Source organism: Echinococcus granulosus (assembly GCF_000524195.1).
Source record: "Echinococcus granulosus chromosome Unknown EG_S00001, whole genome shotgun sequence".
Lineage (NCBI taxonomy): Eukaryota > Metazoa > Platyhelminthes > Cestoda > Cyclophyllidea > Taeniidae > Echinococcus > Echinococcus granulosus.
Window position 1 is genome coordinate 2,126,088 of NW_020170381.1, and position 22,312 is coordinate 2,148,399.

General features: G+C 39.9%; 1 protein-coding gene across 1 annotated transcript; it reads left to right on the forward strand. All coding sequences in view use genetic code 11, as the record gives it.

Moving 5' to 3' along the window:
* Positions 1-555: 555 nt before the first annotated feature.
* Positions 556-22,075, forward strand: EGR_00245 (Neuroglian; the record flags this gene model as incomplete). The annotated part of the gene is made up of 16 exons (XM_024489494.1): positions 556-739; positions 1,293-1,475; positions 3,163-3,371; positions 4,799-4,958; positions 5,097-5,272; positions 6,971-7,294; positions 9,201-9,485; positions 9,747-9,966; positions 11,755-12,308; positions 14,254-14,463; positions 15,642-15,899; positions 17,004-17,248; positions 18,988-19,132; positions 20,044-20,191; positions 21,265-21,567; positions 21,996-22,075. The coding sequence occupies 16 exons, from the start codon at positions 556-558 to the stop codon at positions 22,073-22,075; spliced, it is 3,684 nt and encodes a 1,227-aa protein (XP_024356172.1).
* Positions 22,076-22,312: the final 237 nt, after the last annotated feature.

Here is a 22,312-nt window from a genome sequence, read left to right on the forward strand (position 1 = left end):
TGCTGCCATACTTTATCCCAATGAAAAAAATAAATTATGCCTTCAAAACTGGTTGAAAGAAGTTGTAAACAAATCCACAAGGTTGCTGCAACCATGCGCGTAAATAAAGTCCGGCATGTATCAAATGTTTTAATCAGAATCTTCAGATTTTTTCCACATTTTTAGTAGCAGATGAAAATGAAACTATTAAACCACCTTGTAAGCGTCAAATATGAGGAAGAAGAACTTCCTGGAGAAAACGAATCTCAGTGGATATCGAGAATGTAGGATTTGGAAGTATTCAAACAATGGCGGCCCACTAACGACAAAATCATACAAAGGAGTATTGAGATTGATGTTTCCAAAGATTTCCAACGATGAGCACAATTTTGTAGACCTAAACATGTATGTTAATGTTTACCACTAAAACGGGGTCAATAAATTCTACAGAAAAAAGAAAATGTTGTCCACATATCTTGAATAGTTAGGGTAATAAAGGCTAACTACCTTGCCTGTTATCAAATCAGATTGGAATGGTACCTGAATGGTGAGCGTCTGATCGTGAGCCTTTCCAGTATGCCGGAGACCTCGAGATGGGGGTCAAAGGGGGAGCCGAGATCACCCGAGAGTAAACAGTCCGCTTTGTGGGACTTGACAGAGCTCTTCTCCTCCGGACGACTGCGGTCTGGTTGGCTCTACTGTGTGGCCGTCAACACTGTCGGTCGGGCCATCTCCCCGCCCGTCTGGATCAGATTCGCAAGTAAGGCAAAGCAACCTCTAACTTACTTTGATACTAACAACAGTTAAATAGGCTTAGAAACGAACAACGGGCTAAGAAAATATTTTTAAGGTGGTGCAAACTGCTTAAAACGGTGGATCAACATAAGACTTGCTTTATGCGCCTTGGTTACTTTTCACATTCCTCCTGGGTAAATAGTCATTTAGTGCAGATTGTGAACAACGCCTCTGGAATGTGTAACACGTTTAAAAAGAAAGCAAATGATTTATCCGTGGAACAGACGTAACTTGTTTATGCTTTGATCTCCATAACACCTGCTTGACAGGTTTTCTAACGGATTGAATTATTGCCTTGATAGCCTTCCCCTTTATGCTTGAGCGATTTGGAGCCAGGTCGGAAAAGTATGCTAGGTGATGAAGTAAATTGTAAACAACAGAAAGTAAAGGTTCACAAATGACTTAGGTAAATTTCACTCATTCCTCCCATTCAGTTTACACTCGAGGTTAAATAAGCAAGTAAGAAATAGTAGTTTCATTTTATGTCTAGGTGAAGGATAATTTGCCTTTCATTCTAGAAATTGATGAATCGAAGCTGTGTGAGACCCGAACTTTGACAGTAAAGGATCAGACCTACCTGCGCCTCAATTGCACGGTTCCAGAGAGCACACCGCCGGCCACCGTTCGGTGGATGTATCGCCAACCCAGCGGATTCATGGGCTTCATTCACGAAAATCGCACGTTCGCTATGGATGATGACGGTAGGGATGCTTAAGTGCTGCGCGCTGTTGTACTAGCGCCTGACAGACAAAATTTGAGCTTCTTGGCATTGTCGGAAATCTGGCGTCATTAATATGCCCGCAAATATACTTATATGGCATATCCACTCACGTGCATCTATGAGAGTTAAATGCTCCCCTACATTGATTTCGCAGGAAATATGCTTGAGTGGCTTCGGAGGCGATAGATTCACAACACGGTGCCAAACAAAACTGTCACTTTTGTTGGCAGTTTTGTGTTGTAGATCTAGAATTTGTCCGAATTTGTCCAAAGCAGTGTAATAATGAAGGATCTTACAAATTTTAACTTGGTATAAGTAGAGCAAAACTGTTGCAATTCAAGCACCACTAGCGAACCATGGCACCTAGACAATTCGTTTAGCATCCTTAAGGCATTATAATTGCTTAGGTCTGTAATAGAATACAACTTACAGATACTCCAAAACTCCTATGACCGGCTACGATTGTTCATCTTCCTGTGAGGTAATTTAGCTGCTTTAGAGAGCTGAGAATTTACACGAGTAGGTTTGTGCGTTTAAGTGGAAAAGTGGAGTGAGGGTCTGCTATCGACTGTGAAAAGATGCATTACTGATTATGGAAAGTGTGCATAATCCTACACTCCACCACAGCATCACAATGACAAACCTGGCGCACTGGCATGTAAATCGGATAAATTACTTCTACTCACGTCCATGTGAGAGCAGTGTGGACGAAGCCCTAAAAGTGTGAAACGTTCGCAACAGAAGTGAGAAATCGCGTCTGGCTTTGACTGATGCTACTTATTACGTGTTATGTTAGGTTAAATGCGCCATATGCTAAGGCATCACCTCATTCCAAAGTGATTTCATTGTGTTTTATTAAGAGAGCAGTATGCCAATGCATAGCCTACCTCAGGTAAAAGATGTCGTAGCCACTTTGATGATTACTTACGTTGTGGATGTTTTAGTAGGACAAAAAATTTTTAATAACTCAAGACTCCTTACGATTTCAGTATTAAGTGCTTTAAAAGTTACTCAAAGTAACGGTAGACTGACCGACGAAGGCGTTGAAGAATCGAGTGCGAAGAATTCATCTACCGGCTTTGAGACGCGGGTGGGTTACCTAATTGAAGAGGATGGGTTAAAACTAATGGAACGTTTAGAGTTGCACTTGCTACCGATCCTCCCTCAGGCACTTACAAGTCAACATTGTAGTAGGACACAATCTCGATAAAGAAGAAAAGTGAGTGGTCTTAGAGAAAGAACTGAGGTGCTAACATGAGTTTCCTCAAAGAGGAGTAACTATGGATGGAAGTTCTGTTTTCTGAATTATGGCATAAATTCAGTCTGCATATACAGAACATCTGCATAAGGTCTACATTTTGAAAATCTTTAGACAAATCGGAAGTGACAGTAGTGACTTGCCGAAAGGTTTTCCTTCGGAAGTAGATCAACTACTTTTGCTTCATTCTGCGTAAGGTCATAACGGAGTCAGGTTGAGGAGGAAAGGTAAATTCACACAAACAACCTGCTTATTTTATTAAATGACTAATTTAAAACATTAAATTTATATAGGTAATCTACTAATTGCTACTGTTGGACTCCCTCCATCGGCAACTCTGTATCTGTTCTGCTCAGCAAGTAACTCAATTCTTCGCACAATGAGGACAGACTGCGACAACTTGCTCCAGATCAAACGAAGCCTATCACAGAGTTACCATTCCCCCGCCGGACCCTTCCTCATGGCACGGTCACCAAGATCGCAGACGCGACTACTGAACGAGACGGTGGAACTGAGATGCCTCATCTCCCCCTTCCCTGGAACAAGGATCCAGTGGCTCTGGAAATCCACCAAATTCGACTCAACCTTGGAATGGAAAAGCGGGCGTTGGAGTACAAAGTACAATGAAGTTGTAAGGGGACAATTTGAATGTAATGACCCTCTGGAATGTCGGATTTTTTTCGCTCTATCACTAGATTAGCGATAAACTGGTCTATTAGCATCTCACAAAAATACTTAAAGTTCTACCAACAAATGAGAACCATCACATAGAAAGTGGGGACGACTCAAACTCGCATACGCACCACTATGGAGGAATGATCCATTTCTAAGCTTTGCAAGTTGCACTAACATTACAGCAATTTTATGTTATGCAAGAGAGAAAACGCTAGCCGCCATAAGCAAAAGTAACGCTATTATAAGGTTTGGTATAAGATATCAATTTTGGGGAAAATGAAATCAAAATGTGCAAAATGAAGTGGCTTATAATAGGTAACACTGAGCAGTGAAGTTTGAGAGACTCAACATTTTCAAAGCATACCTTTCTATCTAATGCAATGTTGGTGGCACATTTCCTCAGTCATTGTTTTTATGCAAATGCATAGCTATTATGCCTGTCATCAAATCGTCGTAACACGTAAATTGCTAAAACGGACAAAATATTGAGGTCTGATGGTTGTAAGCACGCTGAAGAAGGAACGACTAAACAGTGCTAAAAGCTACAAAGGGGAAAGACTGTACCACATTTTTGTCCAAAATACAAAACATGATCCCAAGTGTTTAAGTGCCTTTCTCTCTAAGGAATTACTCGACTTTGAAGACGTACTTGGAAAGATGTTTCCTAACTTGGATCGCGTGGCCTGAATTTATTAAGTGATTTGAGAAATCTAGATGGTGGTAGACCCCTTCATCGGTGTATTCGTAACTTTTCGTATGCATAAGAATTATTCATTGTTTTTGGGTGCAAGCACCGATGATAAGGTGTCCAATCGAAGTGAACCATTTTCACCTCATCGCAGCCTTCCTTTGGTTAGCCTTAGTTAATCATCGAAGCCCACCTATGTGCATATGAAATAGCTGACTGCAACACATGATAAATGCTGGATACCATGCATGACTATGTTAATAGTGCTAATAGCTTTCCTGTCATAAGAAGCTTTTTCGTGCATTTTTGCCCTTCAAATAAAGCTTATTCAGGACTCAACTTGAATGTATGAGATTTGCGGTCAAATTTTCGCCCTACGCCCTACACCTTCATATCTCGCTACACCTCGTCTCAAAGTTTGGGCAACTTAAACTGGATGGATTTCATTGTTCTGAAATCCCTTTTCGTGCCACTTAAAACAGCATATTCTTAGGCCCGGAGTTATTCCCACTGAAGAGTGCTAGATTGTGCTTTGCACTGACAAATGTTCAAATTTTTTCCAGAGTAGGAAATATCTCATTTCATTTTGTAGAGAATTTTTTCTCACTGACATTTAAGATTATACTGGAAGAAAATTAATCGTCTGAAATAGCTGGCAGCTGAATAACTTATTTTTGTTTAGTTCCCACACGCGCCACGAGTTGAAGTGAGGAATGAGGGAATTCTTCTGAGCATAGAGAGGCTGAGATTTGAACATGCCGGTGTCTACACATGCCAAACTGTGAACAAAGTAGGATATACATCAAAAGCTGTTTTAGCCACATTCGAATTAGCTGTTGAATGTAAGTTTGTGTGATTTAATGCATGTGTATCCTGTTACTATAGGATTAAAAAATATTTGCTTATTTTTTATGTTTTATCAAATGGAGTAGTGCCGCAATACTATAGAATCCTATCTACCATAGTTTTGCACCTTTAAGCCATTCCGCTCTTCGACGTAATGCCAGCGGACACAACAGTGCCGATCGGAGGCTCAACTGAGCTACGTTGCGAGCCTCATGACGAAGAGGGATCCAAAATAGAGGTCAAATGGCACATGAACGGTGAGCCTATCGAAAGACACCTGGATGGCGATAATAGGAGACTCGCTGGCAATGTAAGTCCTTCAATTCCACAGACCGAACTGTCATTGAAAGCCTCAATTCATAGAATGAATTTCAATAGTTAAAAATAGAGTATAATTTCGCAGTTTTATGCAACCTGATTCCAAATGTTTTACTAAAACAATCACATACCTGACCGTTCCAGTGTGAAGAATAAGGAAGGGACAGTTTTATTTACTAGATAATATATCTTATTGAGGTAACGCTGTACAAAATCACGCAAGTCAAATTCGACTGAAAGTGACAGATGTAACCAAGTGTCATGATAGTGTTGAAATTTGATTATTACGATTTTACATCCGGGAGTCATCGTGTGTCCAGCTTACCTAACCATAAAATAGTTGTAAGAACATGAATTTGTGCCCTGTTTGGATCGCTCAATATTCAAGCCACCCCAAGTCATCGAGATCTGCTTTTCGCATGAGTGGAAATTTTCCTAAAATCGGTATTACACAAATAGCATGTTTACTATAGGAACTTTGAGGTAACTCTAGTATTCTAGCCATCCACTCTCCCGTTTTTCTAATAGTAGTTCATTCTGACCCGTAGCATTGAAACTCTAAACAGTGAGGTGCAAACCCGGTCCTGTTTAAAAGCTCACTCTTTTAATAACGTATATCAGATGGCCTTAAACCATGAATTGATTATCTTTCCAGTGGTGTTTAAAGATGTACATCATTTGAGCCGCAAGAAACTATTTTGTGGGTCGTGCAAAAGTTTGGCTTCAGCAAATTGCATTGAAAAGGTAAAAGTCCCATCAACTACCAGAATTAAATAATGCATATGCATAACACTTATACAGTTCTGCGATACGCCAGCTCTTACAATCTATTTTCACCTTTAAAACCTAAGAGCAGTCGGCAGTCATTAAAACGTTTCTCTTTCTATTTCTAAGGTATACATTCTGCAGTATCAGCCAACAATGCATTCCTAAATGTCAATTTCACCGACCTACAGTGGCAGTGGCTTTACATGAAACTGTATCATATAATTTATCAGTCACGCAAAAGATATATGGCAGCTTGTTTTGTCTCGATTATCTCAGTTGTGCCGATGACAGTTACATCAGCGAATTTTACGCCCATTTTTTTCTAGTGGATAGATTATGTCGCATTCATAGACATATAACTAAACTGGTGGTAAACCAAATGAAAAAAGTTCAAGTTGGCCTTTTTAGTGAATCATTTAATAAGCCCGTAGTAGGTATTTGTGATGTACAAAACGTCATGAAAGCAAGGTGATGCACTTAGTGGGCCTCAAGCGGATTCTGGGTGTATGTTTTTCTCGAATTTCGGCTATTAGCAATAAGCTCAGTCTATTAAATAGAGACAAAGCTAAAGTGTAGCATTTATTTAAATGGAACAGAATTTTCCAAACGAATGAGTCTATGAACGAGAATTCTCCGTAGTGACTTAGGCATGCAACATCTCCGTTCACTTTGCCACTTCACTACATGGATTTTACTTTGAAGAAGAATTGCTAAGGGTAAGTGAAATGGATTGCCTTAAAAGCACAAAATGCGTAAAGTGTGGACAATTTAAGCAGCCGTACTCCATAATTCTGATTAAGTGTTCTTCTTTTGGGACTGAGAAGGAAGAAATAACGGTATTTATTAGCTGTTCACCACCGAGAGACATTAATCTTGAGCAGAATGGAGAAAGCTTTAAACCATTCCCCACCACTTTCAAAAGGAAGAACCCTGTTCACTGACAGCACTTTGTGCCTGCTCCTCTTACAGACGCCTCATTTTGAGTAATCTGGGAATGCACGACAGTGCAGTCTTCCAATGCAACATAAGCAACCAACATGGATTCCAGTTTGTCAACGCCTACGTCAATGTCTGGAATTCACCTCCCGCCATAATTCACGGCCCACCGGAAGAAACTATTATTGCCGAGGGCCAAAAAGCCATCATTCCCTGCAAGACGGTGGGAGCTCCGACCCCCCGGATTCACTGGACCCGCGATGGTTCTGTCACAACGTCAGACGAAATCGGACGCGATCACAGAAAAATGGTCCTACTTCCTGATGGAAGTCTTGAAATCAAGGCAAGTCACTGCAACAATTAGTTCCATTTTCTCATTAAAAGCATTTTTTTCGTTGCACCTTACTAAGTTGCCTTCCAATAAAATATGGGTGTGATTATTATTAACAGAAAGGTCCACATAGCTCTGGAGTATACCCTGCTGATGCTGGCCAAGTTCCTGATACCCAAACTTGGCGTTTTCGCGTGCAGATAAATGATATTTCACATTCAGATAGTGTAAAATCCAGCATGAAAAAAAAGCGCTTGATAACGCAGTGTGTGCCAGATGGAGAAAAAAGGTTTATTTAGCCGTAAAAATAGCGTCGCAGTGATTGGAAATATTGCCAGGAGGTTGCAAAGTATTCATTGATTGCACAGCATTGCTTCATTTCTGTTCCGACCTTCATTTGAGGGTGATTCCGCAAGCATTCGAAACTTTGTAACATTAAAAGCCATTATTCTATAATTTGATGTACTTTGGGGTGTATAAATTTTAGCCCCGCTGACTTTCACATTGCATTGTTAAAATTTTAGTGTTAGCCTTTGGTGTCATCATTGTAAAAGCCTAGATGTTTCACAAAATGCGTTTGTGTGGATGAGTGATGAAGGAAGAATGTTTTTAACATCACTGAGTTAGCTTCTGTTGGCTTTGATTGTGTGATCGAACAAACTTACCTTGCACCCTACCGCACTTTAAAAACGTAATTGTGAAACACTATTCATAGAAAAATACACAATAGCTGCATGGTTAGAATAACGCCTTAAAAAGAACATGGATATGAGCGCTTGAGGAAAACAATATTGACGTGATTTTGATGTCCCAGAGAGTTGATTCCTAATTGAGTAATTTTGGTGTGGCAAGGTATTAGTAATAGCAAAAACACCTCATTCGGTTAAATTCTGTAGATCAGATGGTTTTTGCTATCATTTTGTGAATTCTTTAACTCATTACTGCAAAATTTAGTGCAATTCTTTCCACTGATTGCGACACCTGATTGCAATTCGCTCGCAATTGCTACCCAAAAACGGTGATAACGGGAAATGAGTAGCAAAACATAGCACCAGTTCTGCGGCACTTGCCATATTTATAGGCATCTCTTTGCCAGTATGGTTTAGGAGTAATCTTTCTGTAGGTTATTTATCTAACCCAGCCACTGGTTCAGCCATAAACCACTCTCAATGGAGTATAAGTTGCATTCTACCTATCATTTCGTAGGGATATATACATGGCCACATTTTAAAATTAGAACTGAAAGTATTGAACTGAGCATTATTTTTACGAAGCAGGCTCCAACTGAAAGGAAGCTTGGCCAGAGCATTTGATGGTTTATGCAAGTGTGGCCTGCGGCACTATGACCAAGGCGTGCACACAACAATGCCCAAGTCAAGCCAACGACATGCCCCGCCTGTGCTAGGGCACGTTTGAAACTACAAAGGGAGGATAAACCACCACAATTTCCAAAAAATTTATGACAGCATTGTGGTCATTTACTACTTGATTAATCTTTAATCAGGTCGCACTATGACTGCTTACCATCGACCACAAGAAGTATCTTGTATTAGTATGCCAAAAAAGGCACTGAAACGATAAAATAAACACTAATTGACTGCATTTAACCTCATTCAGCTCTGCCGCAAAGTGCTGTAATATTTGAGTTACCGTGGAAGGTACTAGGAGGTAAAAAATTCTTTATTACAAGCATGACTGAATAGGGGGGGCAACTAATAGAAGTTTTTGCATGAGCAGAAGTGGAAAGGATTCGCTTAGTCAGGTGATTAGCCAAAAAAATATCCCTTCACCAGGCCAATGGCAGTAAATATTTACACTGTGTGCAGATTGTGCGAACCCCTAAAGGGAACTATTTTATAGTTGCTTTATATTGGTTGCATCTTAGAAGACGTCTCTGGCTGACAGTGGAATGTACAAGTGTGTTGTTGGCAACCGTTTCGGTAGTTCTTCAGCGTCAGGACGTCTTGTGGTGAGACAGGCCACTCGAATCACCTCGGGTCCCCTAAGAGTGGGCAGCTACGCTCTTCAAAAGACCACAGAGAACGGCACTATCATCACCAGCATAGGGACTGAGGTGTCACTCTTCTGCAGGGCCGAAACCGACGCCATGGAGGTCTCCAAATTGCTCGTTAAATGGCAGTGGTACGATTGCTCGATTTATCACGGTGATGTATTTTAACGTTTTGCAGCCATCAAAACTTGTCAAAAGTAATTAGTCAAATCATGAGAGATTCGAACTATTCACTGAAACAGTTGCACATGACTAAACATTGACAGTTTCTTTGCCGTCTTATGGCGAAATTTTAATTAACTGCTTGAAAAATTACCCACTGTGATCCCATTTGTATATTGAAGTGACTTTACTGAGCAGAATGCATGGTTCTGCAGAAACACTTAAAAGTAGTCGTGCTGTAGGTTACCCCTTTCAAAGTCGTCAGCCCTCCAACTGGAAGGTGAGACCGACACTTCGGGCGGTTACTCCGAACTTCCATCCGACAACATCCGCGAGACCCAGCGAAAGATTAGTCGGAACTCAGTTGAGTCTTCTCTAATTCTACTGAAACCACAGTCGTCACATTCTGGAACTTACCGATGTCAAGCTTTCAATGGTCTTGATAACGACTCGCGAACCGTAGACGTCATTATCCAGGGTGAGTCACCATGAAAAAATCTTTCTGGCTCTGTCTAAAATCTGCTAGCGTCTGATACTTTTCTGCTGACAAAATCTACCGCAATTTTCCGACTGTTAGTGCAAATTTTGGGATTTGTTAGGCAAACTACTTCTCGGCAAGGCAATTCATTCTTACAATAGTGTGAACACAAGAAGTCTAATAATGGAATCAAGTTTTTCGATAATTTCTGTAAATGTCCCGGGAAGTTAAAGAAAAACAATCACCTATAACTGTGACTCCACAGTTATGACAGTCTTTCGAAGCAAATTACGCACTCGAAGTAATTCTTATGTGACCAAGTCAATACATTGTTAAGCGACAAAATACTTGCTGGATGTCAAACATGTTCAGACTTGGCATCTGCGCACTTTAACGTGTAGGCAATTTTATTTAGAGAATAATAAACCCTGAAATGAGCAAAAAATTTTGTTTTTGAGGAGGCGTATTTCACAGTGGAGAACTAATTATTTGTGTGTATACGGGAGCGCACTAATGACCAGTTAGCAAGGTGTTCCTGGCATGTATATTGCTCTAACAATCCTGGAGCTACTTGACTAGCTCGGTGCAATCCAGAAGCTAATTAAAACGCTCACGCAACCATATCTCATGCGCTTCGTCGAGTTGAGTAAAGTTGGATCTGCCTGTAAATCTAGTTTGCCATCAAAGATATTTTCCACAACAGCGCATAAAATACTTGGCAGAAGTGCTCTTTAGAGCAGAATTATTGCTTCCGAGAGTAGGTCAAGTTGAAGCCTAGCAGTTGCAATTAGCACAGTGAATTTGTTCCATTAATATAGTGAAATCTCATATCGTGAAGTAATTTAGTTTTTATTTAAAAATCACCAAGGCGTTTCAAAATCAGGCATTCCGCCTGTCAACGTCGTTTAAAACGTCAATGCACAAAAAGACGCATTTAAGATCCTATTTACGACTTGTAAAGGAAGGCGGCTGAACTTAAGTGTCAAAATAATTATTAAATCGGTTGAAAATTCCCAGTCTCATAGACTTTAATAATATATGAGCATTCTGCAGCAATAGCGGCTATATTATTCTACTTCGCGACGTTACTAACAAAAGTGATACATAGCTTTGACTCAGGATATCTGGAAAGTCCACCCTGCGAAACATTCTGTAAATAGGCTCAAACAAATGTCCGGCACAGTAGAAACATTCAAACATAAAAAGCGTATTTACAAGAGAAAAAAATTGTAGAATTATGCATTTTCTGTAGTTCGATGGGAGCTACGGCAAACAGGGAGACAGTACCTTTAATCCAGACATTGAAAAATACGTCTGACAGCGGATGTTTTAATCCACTCAGTGTGAAGTTGATTTCCTCCAAGGAACATTTAAAGTGGTGCATTTATCATAATCGTTGGAAGTCTTGTGACATCAGCTATTACATCCCCAAAGTGTATCAAAATGTTTTATTGCAAGGCTCACCTTAAATGCTGCATTAAGATTGATTGTCCCATCCCAGAGGTTCTATTTTATTATCTGCGAGAGTATCCTAAACTGTTTCGGTACACTCCTTAATGCCTAGTAAGAAGGTCCAAAGAAACAAAAGTACCTTGTAAATGTAATTAAAAATAACTTCTAAAACAATCAACAACTACTAATCGAGGGCACCACATAAACAGATTTCGAACAGGAACCTAAACTTATTTGAATTATGGGCACAGCAATTGATTAACTTCTCATTAATTCTAAATTATTTTAAGAATCTTTGCTATAATATTCCAATAATACGATCAAAATTTACCTTAGGTCCTCCTGATCCTCCGACAAAGACGTCTTTAAACTGCACACATGTGGCCAAGAGAGGAACTGCTCTTTTATCTTGGACTCCTAGCTTTGACAACAATGCACCCATAGTTGACATCCAAATTGAATACGCCATTGGTTTCAACCGTCCCATTGGAAAAGCTCAGATGGATTTGGTCGAGCCCTTCTCCCCCCTCAACACGAAGGTCATTCTAAAGGCTCTGAACGCCTCCGTACAAAGTGGGACGTGGCGCACGCTGAAACACAGTCTTGTATCGAGATCCAGTCAAACATCCACATGGCAGGCCTACGACGACCTCGCCACAGTCAACCTGACCCGCAGTGTCGCCCTGGTCCCCATTCATCCCGACGTCGCCTACCACTTCCGGGTGCGACTAGTTAACCGCGTTGGTATCTCCGATCCCGGACCCTTGGCACCAGGCCTAAATGAGGAGGAACAGAAGCGCTGCCTTTTCAAACCCCAGACGCCAACAGTTAGGCCTAAGAAACTGGAGATCTATGGCAATGTACCAAACACACTGACTGTAACGTGGAAGGTAAAGCTCTTAATACGAATTATATTCCCCTTATTGATAAATGAAAGCCATTTGACAATTGTAAGTACCCTGAAATGACTAAACTTTTAGTCCAATTGTTTGAATATTTACACATCCTGACGTCAAGCGGATGTTCAATTAGAGCATCGGTAAAATGTAGAGCGAGTTGCAAAACTATCCGTGATTAACAATTTCCCAGATATCTCAAGACCAATTAAAGCAGTCTTATTTTAAAAGACATCTTAGACGAAACGTATTCAAAAGATAAAGGAAGCTATTTACGTATGGTTAGCATCAAGAAATGACGCATGATCCATAATTCTGTTTTCCAGCTTGTGACGATGTGCCAAAGCCACTAACTGCTTGGCCAGGAGTTTGCACGCTTAAGAGCAAATTCAATGCATGGTCCCGCTGACGCAGTAGGAGAACCTTTTTTGAGAGGGAAGGTTTATGGTCTAGGGGATAAGCCTTCACTAGTTGGCTAAGCGCATAGTTCACAAATAGACATTAAACAAAATCAGGAGTTAGTTTTCATAAGAAAGGTTTTGTGTCTTCCATAAGGAAAAGTGTTTTTGGCTACTTTTGGTTTATAGGAGAGTTTAATGTGTAACGTTCCAAATCATAAATTAAAGGATGACTTGACTTTGTACCGAATATATCTACGTTTGCTCAAATTTGAAGGGATGTGGTGAGGCATGGGTAGATTTGTGATTTTTTTTGGAGGTTTTAGCAAGCAACTTTTTCCCTAAAAAAGACATCGCGCAAACAGGAAACCACTCCCAAAGCAAACATTCATTTGAAAATGCGCTTTTTGATGGAATTTCAACAACGGAAGGGTCGATAATAACAATGATGCCAGTAGACCGTCAAACACCTAAAATTCAAATACAAACCAAAGATTCAGCTCTCAACAAATGATGTCTAATTCATTTGAAACTGATGAGTTAACCTCGTGGTTTTGACATATTCTAATTTCTTTAAATATTTTCAAGCCCAATTGAAGGGTGAAAAATATCTTCATTCATATCGCAATAAAAAATACCAAAGCTAGCTCGTTTGAGACGTGTCAAAAGGTTTTTTTCTTGTCTATTTCAAGTGTTATACGTACTACGCATACCATATTCCGTGCATATTTAGGCATCACAAATGGCTTCTTCATGAAATGGAAAGGCTTTGCTGTGCACGCAGATGGCGGTTCATTACTTATAGTAGTAAATGGAACAAAAAGTTCTCCTAAGCCGCAAAGAAATTGATGTAAAGTAAAAATGTCTTGAAGCGGCAAGAGGGATAAGGCGAACGGACTCGGAACTTGGTGTCTTTGGGATCATCTAGTGAGGCCTATCCACAAATTGCACAACTGGCTAGATAAAGCAAGACACTTAAATTAAGCCAAATTACTTCTGATTAAATCTGGTAATAAAATTACCATTAAATAATATCATGCTAATGTCCCTGAATCAACTAACTGTAATTTCTTGTAACATTATGGGTTTGTCAACCTCCATGTCTTATTTAAAACCTCAAATATTTCGTGGAGGATCACTTTAAAATCAACTAAACTAAAAGGTATTTTTAAAATAAATATACATACACAATACTACTGTTTATCCACTTTATCCACCACCGGAATTACCTCACCCCATTCACCGAGTTCGAAAAGGTACTTGTCAGTCACGATGCACAAGGTTTGTAATTATGATTGTATCATCGTATCTCTAAAGAGCCCAGATTCCTTCCCTTTCATCTTTACAGATATCTGTATACTGAAACAATTATGAGACCCTATGCCTCTCTTTGAACACTTCTTCAGAGCTGCTCGAAGAAGTGGGCCTAGCTCCCATTTTATCTGTTGCAGTTAGAAGCCAAACAATAGCCGGGGGCTTCAGTCGACCTCAATCATTAACAATATTCCACATTCCACATGCTTCTGCTTTTTTTTCTTTAGCCGATTCCACCGATTCGTCACAATGGTCCAGGTTTGCGTTACCATCTGACCATCAGATGTCTTGACTGTGAACAAAGCATGCAGGATGGTGGAGCATTAAATGAAACAATAATTTCCGACTGGAATCAGAGTCACATCGTATTTTCTAATCTTCCAGTCTACGACATTTTCAACCAACAATGGCCCATCGAAATTTTCAAGCAATATGAGGTATGCATATTAAGAGGCTAAGAACCTATTAACCAATTTGAATAGCTATATTAAAGAGCATTTTATTTCATAATGACAGCCCAATTTTACTCGAATTCTTGTTTTTTTTTTGCCACGTTTAAACCTAATAAAATTCTTTAAATAAAGTGCAGTCCGACTTGATTACACACTTGTTAATTTCTGATTTCTCTCTTGATAAGATATGCAGATATGAGAAAGTGAAATTGTTCAGCCTGATTATGCGAATCCGGTAGAGTTGTAGTAATGATCACATACTTAGAGTTTAAAAATTATAAATGAATTTAAACCCTCTCTACAACTTCTCCTGTTTTCGGTATTTTGGTTCCCAAGTTCAGTCTCGACCAAGCCCGCGGTCACGTCAGTCTCCATTTTGCTCTTTCGAGTCGTCGGCTTTGGCTAAGTGGATTTATGAGGCCTCACATTCTCCCATGCTGCTGCGCTCTAAAAACAGTAAATTAATAATTCAAAAGGTAGACATTCTGTCCGTAAGGTAGCAAACTACGAAGCTAAAGACAGCGGCAAAAGAAACATCTCAAGCTTGCACCCAGATGCGTTGCAATACAGCTTGTGTCCTGCAAATCTCTCCTATCATCAACGGTACTGCTTATGCATCTGTTAACAATTTCCCCATTAGCACTTGGACTGTGCGTTTTATCAGCGATAAGTTGCCAGTGGACTGTAGGTAGTGTAAATCTTTATTTTGTAGGCGGCGTTTGTGCTGATAGCCCACGCCATTTAAAGGAACTTCCACTTTCCGTCAGTTAGGTAAAATAGGTTAGGTCTTGCTCTTTCCATTTTAGCTAGTTAAAAATTCCCTCTGAATGATTCTGATGAAAGTGTGGCCTTAGTGGCATATGATTCATACTATGGCTAGATTTCTTGATAAATCCAACTGCCATTAACTGTGAAAATAAGTTTTGCAACTAAAGATTCAAAATATAGAGAAATTCTGAACATGATTTATTAAAAAGTTTTCTTTAGGCTAGTTAGTAAAAATACACACTATGCAATCTTGTTGTTTTATTTAAAATTCATTCTTTTTCATTCAGTTTGACCTTTGAATTTTGAAAATGAAAAAAATTGTCTCTAGCTCCGAAAATGCGTCCTAGGCGATAGTCTCCAGCAGTACTGTCTACCGTATATTGGCACTGCCTTAGGTGAGTCTGACCGTGTCAAATGCACTGGGTTTAAGCAAAGCCGGAACACTAATCGCTAGAGGGTGGTCGGCCGAGGCACCTCCGACTATAGCGCCGTATCGACTCCGCGCCACCCGAGTGGAGGCCTCCATGGCTGAACTGACCTGGGAGTGGCCCCCCGAAACCTCCGGAGCCGTTAATGGCTTCTTCATTGGTCTTCGAATTGAGTGGTGCCTCGCCGAGAAGGACCAGATTTGTGACCGATATAAAGTCATTCAGGTACGTCATCGCCCCTTTAGACTTAAAAACACAAAATTAAGTTGCAATCATTCGAGTTTAGTGTCTTCCACTGAGTCAAACATTGAATTTGAAACCTTGGTTTAGCAATCGTATAAATGAATGTTTCGTGTGGTAAAACTGGAGAGAATAACAACTTAAATGTGTGCCGCTTCTACTACCGTGGTGTTTTTTGCATTGAAGTAAGGAGAATTTACACTCCCAAAGTGAGTCACAACCCATACGCAGTGATTTAAAAAAGGTTACCTAATTGATTAATGTTGTCCTTCTTTGGCAACATCTCTAGAATTAGTTGATTCTGCCAATACTGCCTGGAGGTATCTTTTTCTTCCATAAGGCCAACGGCTTACAAACAGTAATATTGTGCTGTAAAATGAAGAATACCCTTTTGCAATCATAAGGGTAGTTTTTATAGAATTTAGTCATATTTGGAAATTTTTAGCCTTTGCTTTTCTTTATTTACTTAAGTACCCATGGTTTATGCAGACAGTAAAGTATGGTACTATTCGGTATCACAAAGATGCAAAGCGTAAAATGGTGGTTTTGTACAAATAATTGGGCATTCAAAAAGAATTTTGCTTCTCGTCGTTTGGCAAGGCCTAGTAATTGGGAAGCGGTTGCTTCAGTTTTACGACTGCGAGCACTGCGTCAAAGTGAAATAACACGAATTGCAGATTTTTCATTCTGCATTGGGATTGATTTCTTTTAACTGTTCCTTTGGGACTCAATAACAATTCCATAATAAGGAAAAAATAGTCTCCAACTCTTAATGTAAGGACAAACATTGAAAGCTGATTCACTCTTAACGTTAATTCTACTTAATAGTATTTTGCATGAGTCTTTCCAAAAGACATTTTAAACTCGTTTTTCTAATTTGACTGTCGTTTTTAAAGAAAAAAACTAAATAAAATGCAAAATGGCTTCTTCCATTCCTCTAAATAATGCGTTTTCGTTACGATGCACAACTCATTCCTACGCCTTTTTACAAATTCCTCACTCTTGTTTCGGGTGTTTGTTATCCATTCAGTACACATTCCACTTTATTATGGCAAGCTTAAAGACAGGAATATTTGACACACTCTGTAGGATGTTAAACTTGCTGAGCCTCCAAAAGAGCTTTACCCTAATCTGCGAGTCGATCCAGCTGACTTGGAATCCAGAAGTCGTGAGAGCAACGATTGGGATGGAAATTACACTGTCAAACGAATACGGAAGTCAACATTGGTACCTTACAGTCAGCATAGACGCGCCGTGCTCCGAAATCTACCTGGATTAAGCCACCTTCGTGTGTGGATTCGTCTTTTGAACATCCAGTATGAAGGTCCTGGCAGGTATTCTTTAGACTGTTTCTTGCCTAAATCTCATTTGAGTTAGAACAGTCCAGGTAATTACCTAGATGAACTTATTTGTTCTTTGGCTTATAAAGTACTGCCTGCCTTCTACTTCTACTGGGGAACAGGTTATAAAGCTAACTTTTTGTGGTTAACGTCAGCAGCGCCTCCTTGTAGCTTAAGATAAAAAATCATCTTAGGATGTCAACCGAAATGGGGATTTTATCAGAAAGCTCTTTATAAATGGCTAGGAGACACGAAACCGCATCAAGTTGCGAAAACTTTGAAAAACTTAGAATTGTTTTGCACAACCATTTTTATGTTTTCTAGCTTTAAAATTTACCGGGCTGAGCTACGTGAACGTTAACAGACATGTAGTTTGTGCAGGTAATGACTCTTTGTCGTTAAAAAAGAAGTGAGCAAACCTATTTTGGAAAAAAGAACTTAAATATGCAGCAACCCACGTATTATAAGCGGCCGCGTCTTGTTTAAGCATTTATTAATTCAAATGGTTAGCATTCAGGATCCTGGTGCGGTCCCTTCTGTTGGAATACTACAATCTGAATGCTCTTGTCTGCCCAGCTCAAGATTCTATTTTAACTACGGACAGATAGCTGAATTGTCGTAATAAATGTTGCGTCTGTCAACTGTCACAGATGACAGTGCTCTTATTACCGAGCACAGATTTCCTGCAAATAAAACCGTGAACTTTTCTTACCGTTGTACCTTGTTGATTAAATGTAGCTAAGTTTGCTTTGTTTAAAGGAGCTCTCCAATATCAAATGTGAAACGCTTATCAGTTTAAATATTTCTACTACATTTTGGAATTGTCAAAGCAACATCTTTTAAACGAAAATAAAGGCGCAAATTATGCGTAAGATTATAAGCACATTACCCGCACTTTTCTTTCAAAAACTGCCCTCAAAATTACAAGAAAAAAGGCACTTTGATGGAGCACCACCGAATGTGTATTTACAGCACCAAAGTCATTTAAATCTTCCAAAACCGAAGAAACTAGCTTAAAACTAATTTATAAATCAGGCATGAATTTGGTAAGTCTACTTGCTTTGTTTTACGACTCTCAACTCAGAGGAATGCTTCCTGCATGTGTGTACCTGAAGGTAGTAGTTAGATTATCGCTGATAAAAGACAATGTGGTTTCATTGTATGCATGAGCAAACCACTAACACTATCTTTCATTTGATCTATTAAGATCAGTGAATCATGGATTCACGCTCCTGCTACCGCAGGGTCAAACTCAATCAGATTTGGTGGACGACCAAGTAAAATCATGGAAAGAAAATTTCTTCTATGGGGTTCAAACGTAAAATTGCATTTAACCGGTGATGCTGCCTCTCATTGCATTGGCTCCTTGAGCCCTTTATGTTACCGTTGGAGGTCAATATGGCCCTACAACCAAAGGTTTTCAATTAAGCAAATCTCAAACCAGCTATATGTTTTGGTTTGGGAGAGGCTTTTGCAGTCAAGTAGCATTGTTGACTTTAGATAATGTTAAATCACCAATATTGTCTCATCTGCCTTTGACAAGAACTTGTAAAGGGTTTTAGCTGGTTCAGGGTTCAAGTTGCCAAAAATGATTACTCCCTATCATGCAAACACGGAATTCCCTGGAGATTGCATTTATTTGACTTCGTGAATCATCTCACTTATCTGTCGCTAATTTTCCTGCAAGTAAGCAAGGACAGGCTCCATTTGTCCTTTTTTTGCTAATTTTTCAGTGACATTCTTCTTGTCCTCACGAAGGAAGGTGTGCCTGAAGCGGTGAGTGAATTCATCCACTCTTTTGCCGGCGTAAACTACGTCGAGGTTGCCTGGGCCAAGCCCTTCCAATCCAACGGTATCCTTACCGGCTACCTCATCGACGTGATTTCAGGTTCATTACTTGCTTAAATTACTTTCTTTAAGTGCTTCTTCCAGCTCTCCTTTTTCTCAACCCCTCGCAAGATATGGTATCGCTGTGTAATCTACAGCGTCAAATCAAACTGCATTTGCATTTATCATTGGACCAGTCTTAACAATGAGTAGTAACCCTTTCTACTTCGATAAACGCTGGTTAAAGTATTCAACGTATCTATTTCAACCGTTGTGTCAGGCAAGCTTAGGGTCAAATGAGTAATTCTATTGGCAATGGGTTTTAAGAATATGTGAAATGCTGAAAGCTAATTTGTGCATCTAACAACTAATTAAAATGCTCTAGCTCTAGACTTTGGGTACTACACGACACTGCTTCACTGTTTTTGTGCAGAGACTGGTTTCCACTTTCAGCTTCCAGGATAGCTGCGCAACTAACGACCGGGGTCCCGTGAACAGTCGCTCAAAAAATACTCAAGTTAAGCTTATCGCGAAAACGAATGTATTCAGTCAGCGCCTTTTTGACGGCTAACTTTAGGCCTACTCTGTCGCAGACAGGGAGGGTAGCTTTTTGTAAAACTAATATATCTGTTGTCGTAATGCGTGTTTGTTAGCGCAATTGGGGGCAGGAAACTAGAGTTTATTTGGCTCCTCATATTCATCATAGAATAAAGTGTAGTATAAATTGATGACGACTCTGGACTATCATCACAATAAGTGCTTTTGGGGATGATTGAATGCCAAAATTAAAGGAAGACTAAATGAGCTTTTTAATTTACAAAATGAATGTGCCTACCAATATTACCAAATGCAGGTTATTTGAATATTTTGCAATTATCTTGATGCTTGAATGCTCGTTTTAAGACGTAGGCCGAGGAAGATGTGACAAATCGGAAGAGAGTTGTGAATTCACACTCTACCAGAAGAAGATCGCTGATCCGGATCAGATGGCAACGCGGCTCACCGGCCTGGAGATTAACTCGTCCTATAAGCTGCTCATCAGCGCGCTCACGGCGGTGGGTGCCGGCAAACCAAGGGAGCTCAGGGTTCACACGGCCAAGCAACGGCTCGGTAAGTAGGGATTTGGGATCGTGCGCTTTGCCTGTTTCTCCTTTCGTTAATTCGGACATTCATAACTCGTTAACCCGCTTCGTTAATCTTAATTTTTATTTCTTCGTTTCATTTGAAGTAGCCATGATGGTGCTACCAGCCAATAGAATTCACCTCTTCATAAGTGTGAATTGCGCCAACAAGATAGCATGAATTGGGGCTCATTAAATCGTTTTTAAGATTTAAAGCGGACAAAGTGATGTCTGACAACTAGAAGCAAAAGATTTTGCTTTTGGCACCTTTAAGTTTCTTCTCACTTGGAAAATGCGAACTAAAAGTTTGACCAATTTTCTTTCAGAGGCAGAAGTTAGGACTGAGCAATACCATGCAGCATCACTTCAATCACAAGGTGCAAAACTAGAGAAAAGTACTAATTAAAGGCATGATTGTTAACTGCCTTTTTGAAACCAACTGAATCATTTCAAGCTGGTAGATAACGTGGACGTCGTTACTAGGCTTCAAGCAAATCAAAAGGTCTTATACAGTGATCTTTCTTAAAATGGCTAAATTCGAATAAACGCTGAACATTTTGAGTTGTTTGCCTGCTTAGATGATGCTAAAATTAGTTTAACTATTCCTTGCGTATATTTGTTGACCCTTTGTTTGAGGCATTTAGTGTGGCAGCACTATTTTCCTGTTCAACTTCCCATGTCTCCACTTTGGTAGTAATTTTGTTAGAAAAGTCGGTCTCAGCATTGCATGCGAGACATCCATCGACATATCTGGGTCAGGTTTGCGTGATTGGGTTTATGTTTGGAGCCTCCTACTTGATTAACAATTATCTTGTGGTGTTGACATACAAATGTGTATGCTGTTTTATGTGGCACGCTTTTCGAGTGTTTATGCTCATTCGTCACGGTATTTGAGTATCCTAAATTAAAAACTTGAATGCTCCCATTTTAGTAGTTCCAATATACTCAAAGCCTGTGCCCTTCATTACAACGTGGGGTCACAATGCTTTGCGCTAATGCATTCGCCAAGAAAACGACCACTGACCCACTACACATTTACATGCACGCTTCTGCCGCTTGCAGCAAAATCTCTGGCTGAATTTGTGGTATCACCGGTGTACGGTTCGACAACTACGCTCAACGTAAGCCTTGTCAGACCGTTGGAGGCAACAGCAACTCTAAACGATGAGAATCGGCACCCACTGCTACAACGCGATGACGGTTTGCTGGAATCCGACCGGACTGCGTCGACAATGATGGAAAGCGGAGAGGGCAATGGTTTGCGGGCCTTTCTTGTTCAGTACAAACGCCTGAAAGACGAGAACTGGGAGGAAACTGAGAAGGAATTCGATAAAAACTGGCAAATTATTGAAAATCTTGCTCCAGGTAGGTGCATTAATGTCCAAAGGAAAAGGTTTCGTAAACAGCGTTGTTTTAACTTATTTTATTCTGTCTTTTGGCTATAAAGACTGCAATTTTATAAGACCCTTTATTCGGGCTGTTTTATGGTGGCTAGTAAGCTTCTCTTCATATGGCTTCTCATTTAATCCGTTCGTTGCGTCCGTGAGCAGGAGAAGCTCAGGATACTTTACTTCCTTTTCCTCTGTTCAGGCTAAAGCCTTGGACGCAAGTGCATGTTGCGATGTCTTATAATGGCAAGTACAACAACATTCTGAAGCAAAATATCTACTTTTTCATAACTGTTTCTAAAACAACATTCTTAGTAGTCTTTGCAAAATTAATGTCAAATTAGTTTACTGATCCGTTGACAAAAAGCTAGAATCAACGGTCGTCAAACATCCAAACACCATCAGAAAACTCGACTTTCCCCGGCTATCAAAGTCGAAAAATGCAGTTTTTGATAAGAGCTGCAATCCTTGCCGATGGCCATTAGACAATTACACCGATTGTACAACTGTGAAGTAAAGGAATGCTTTTGCAGAATCGAAAAATGAGTAAACAAAGAAAGTTGCTTCCTCATAAAGCAGGCCGATTAATGAGATCGCAAAATTACGCTTTGAATTTTAAGTAGTCTACATGATGACAGCAATTCTCGCTTAAAATGTAGGTGCGATTCTTTAAAAGTAAGCGGCTTCATAAAGCTTCCCAAACTGGCTGCCGATAAAATCCG